The sequence below is a fragment of the Aegilops tauschii genome, chromosome 7 (assembly GCF_002575655.3).
Source record: "Aegilops tauschii subsp. strangulata cultivar AL8/78 chromosome 7, Aet v6.0, whole genome shotgun sequence".
NCBI lineage: Eukaryota > Viridiplantae > Streptophyta > Magnoliopsida > Poales > Poaceae > Aegilops > Aegilops tauschii.
Genome location: NC_053041.3, coordinates 25,644,013 through 25,647,698, shown reverse-complemented (window position 1 = coordinate 25,647,698; position 3,686 = coordinate 25,644,013). Strand labels below are relative to the sequence as shown.

Below are 3,686 nucleotides of genomic sequence, written 5' to 3'. Positions count from 1 at the left end.
AGAAGCGAACGATCTCCGGGACTCGCTCGGTTACATGAGAAACAGGAGAGACGGGATCGGGAGAGGAAGAGAGTTACACTAGGTTACGTTACAGAAATCTAAACTAATACGCTATGTCTAACACCTGGAACCTCCTCCCGCCGTCGTGCTGCCGCCGCCCCAGCCATCTCTCTAGGCTCGGGCCTTGCCTGTTTTTTCTCCAACAAACCTTCACCACCGCCCGCTGCCCCCCCCCCCCCCCACACACAACCATCGTGCTCCCTCCCCCACCCCCACCCTAAGATATATGGCGGGGTAGCCTGCCCAGCGAGGTTCTTCCACCCCTCCGGCGAGTCCCCCCCCCCCCCCCCCCCTCGGCTATTTCTCCGTTCAACCAGAAATCGACTGCCACCAAATTCGAAAGTCAAGCGATTGACATGTAGCTATTGTGATGATACTAGTATATGATACTCCCCACTATGTGTAGCCTTAGGGCATTGACAACATACATCAATAAAAATCCCTGATCTATTTAGTTCGCCAATCAATTTCTTTTCCCTTGGGGTCACAAATTGTATCTCTATTGTTCTTTGCTTTCTTGAATGAGTTATTTTTAATTATTGATCTGCAAAATTGATGGTAGGTCGGTGCAATTTCCCTGAGTTCGAAATTTTCTATTGTGGGGCAATAAATTTTATGATTCTTTTGTTGTTAATCCGTTGCAACGCACGGGCACTCTTGCTGGTGCAAGAACAAAATACATAATATGCACTGTGAACACGCAACGGGTTGAGAATCTAATATTGCATGTACAGTAACATTCAATACAAAATAAGAGTTCGAGATGATAAGGTATACAATATAGTACATTTTTAAAGGAAGACATACAATATATATTTAGTAGACACCAAATAATGATAAGATAAAGCAAGACAAGTTCACATATAATTCCCTGGCCGGTAATTGGCATACATTTGTGAATTTGATCTCCCACAAATCCCAATGGATGGGACCAATATATAGGACCCTCTTAACTAATAATCCAGCTCTTGGCATGAAGGACTCACACGACTCATAGAGTAATTAATGGAGTACTACGTAGCAGAGTCTTTGTGTTTTATTTAGTGTAGTATACGTAGGAGAAGGGCATACAGGACCGTGTGCTCCAGGACTTCTTGGCCATGCCATACAGCAGCAGTTAACGGATGTTGATCAGGCTGGCCGTCATCTAGAAAAACTTGTTCATCACACAACCCCACGGAGCCGCAGCAGATAATGGATGTTGTTTGTGATGAGCGTTACCAGCAGGCATCGGCAGTCGAACTGAGATTTTGTTGGATGGCCATACTGGACCGTGCGCGCCAGGACCGTGTGCTCTGTTACGTGCCATACTGGACCGTGTGCCCCAGGACTTCATGGTCGTGCCATACCCAAACACGTCCTTGAACGGCGTCGTGGGCACGCCGAACACCATAGGATTAGCAGGCGACGAGCTGGGCTGCTGGTTTATGAACTCCACGATGCTCCCCATGAGCCTCTTGCTGGTGGCCCTCAGCGGACAGTAGAGGTGGAAGCCGTGGTCCTCGCCCTCCGACTCCACCACCGTCACCTCGCGGCGCCCCGGCGTCATCCAAGGCCACGGCGCGTCGTGATCGCGGATGCGGGCCGCCAGGTCGAGGCCGCGGTCCCGCAGAGTGTCCTTCCCGGCCACGGCGATGAGCACGCGGCGGCAAGCCAGCGATGAGACCTCCGAGGCCGGAGGGTCGATCCGGGGGTCATCGTTGCCGGCCTGGCCGGCCGTGACGAACGGCCACAGCCGGTCCACCCCGTACGGCGGGAACACCGCCGTGGCACTGGCGCCCTCGCTCTCGTCCGCCCACGCGAGCTCCGAGGGCAGCCGCTTGGCTCCCCAGAAGTAAGGGTGCACCATGATCAGCCCCTCGATGTCCATCATGTCATCGTTGACCTCGTGGCTGGCGCGGACTGCCGTGTGGTAAACGATGTTGCCGCCGGCGCTGTCGCCGGCCAGGAACGTGCGCCCCCAGTCGGCGTAGCTGGCCAGCCATGGGTCGGACGAGGACGCCGCCCACTGGAGCGCGGCCCACGCGTCGTCATATGCCGCGGGTATGGGGAACTCCGGCGCTAGACGGTACTCCACCGACACGACGAGGGCTCCGGCGCTGGCGGCGAGGGAGGTCGCGTAGCGGTGGTACGTCCGCCCGAAAGCGCTCTCCGTGCAGAACGAGCCGCCATGGACGTAGATGACGAGGGGAAGCCGATTCCTGCCTGCGGTTTCGGCGGCACGGGACGGGAGGAACAGGCGCACAGACACGCCGGTGGCCTTGTCGACGACGACGTCCCTCGTCGCCACCCCGCGGTTGCCGCCCTGATCCGGCGACGCCAGCACGAATGGGCTGCGCAGGAAACGCTCGATGCTGCCGTCCTTGTACTTGCGTATGAACGGGTACATGTCCACGGAGATGTCACGTCCCTCCTTCTGCTTCGCTAGAGAAGTCTTGTTTGCATGCATGGCGCAGTTGAGCTGCTTTAGTTTGAAACTCTTGTTTTGAGTTGTCCGCTGCATGCCGCGTCGTTGGCTGCACCTCATGGGAATTTATAGAGCCATTTTCTTCATCGCCACGTCCCTTTAATAATTTTTTTTTGAGGATCTAGAAGTAAGGGGCTGTTTGGTTCTAGGGCTTGCAATACCACACTTTGTCAACATGGTAACAACGTAGAAACATTACCATTGCCAGGTTTAATCAACTTGGGTGAAGACCTAGGCTTTCACCCCGGAGCTCGAGACTGGGTGTTCGAGTAAAGGCACCATCGGAGCCACAAATGTGTTGCCGCCACCATTTTTTCGAGATCCCAGCAGCTACATACGATGTGTAACCGCCGCCGCTGCGCAACCATCCCTTTGCATCAAGCTACTATCTATAGCTTGCATCTCAACATCGAAGTCAACCGCCGGATCCGGAGAGAGGAACCCTCACAAAGACCATTCGATGGCCACTGAAATCCACAACAAGGCCGCCGCGACAAGCCGGAGTGGTCATCAATAACCAACACCGATGGCGGAGCGCAACACTGCCGACTACCACCTCACCGGAAAAAGCTCAACTCATGCTCGTCGGCCCTGGGTCGGCATTGTCAGAGGTAGAACAGAAAGACAGACCAGCATCGCCGAGGCGCGCCAACGGAACCCAGCCACCGCCAGGTCAGGATCGCTCAGTCGCCTTGAAGCGACAACACTGCTACACCATGCGAAGCACCTAGATCTAGAAGACGAGCAATGCTCGATCTAGCATAAAGCCTCGAGACCGCACCTCATCACAGCCGACTCCGTCGAGCAACACGTGCTCGAATGCCTACGCATGTGCTCACCATAATGGAGGAAGCCTGACAGAGGGAGGCCATCAGACTAGCAGCAGGCTGTCGAGTCCAGGGCGCTCCAGCCATCCCACGCGGAAGTATAGCATGCTGTCGGCGAGCCCTCCATCAGGCCGTCCCTGCCGGATCTCATCTGAGGCGAAGAGCACGCCAAGGCGCAACTCAAACCACCACAACAACGAACAGGGACACCCATCGGCTGGTATCCTCGTCGCTACCCACGCAGCCAAAGTGGACCACCGACGCCCACAGTCACGCTGAACTCGCGACCATCCCCAGGGCCGCCGCCCCGAGTTCCCAACACCGCCGCCAGA

At 55.6% G+C, this 3,686-nt stretch overlaps 1 protein-coding gene across 1 annotated transcript; it reads right to left on the bottom strand.

Moving 5' to 3' along the window:
• Nucleotides 1-894: 894 nt before the first annotated feature.
• LOC141027787 (probable carboxylesterase 5) lies at nt 895-3,309 on the bottom strand. The gene has a single exon (XM_073505200.1). The coding sequence runs from the start codon at nt 2,585-2,587 to the stop codon at nt 1,208-1,210; it is 1,380 nt and encodes a 459-aa protein (XP_073361301.1). The 5' UTR covers nt 2,588-3,309; the 3' UTR covers nt 895-1,207.
• Nucleotides 3,310-3,686: the final 377 nt, after the last annotated feature.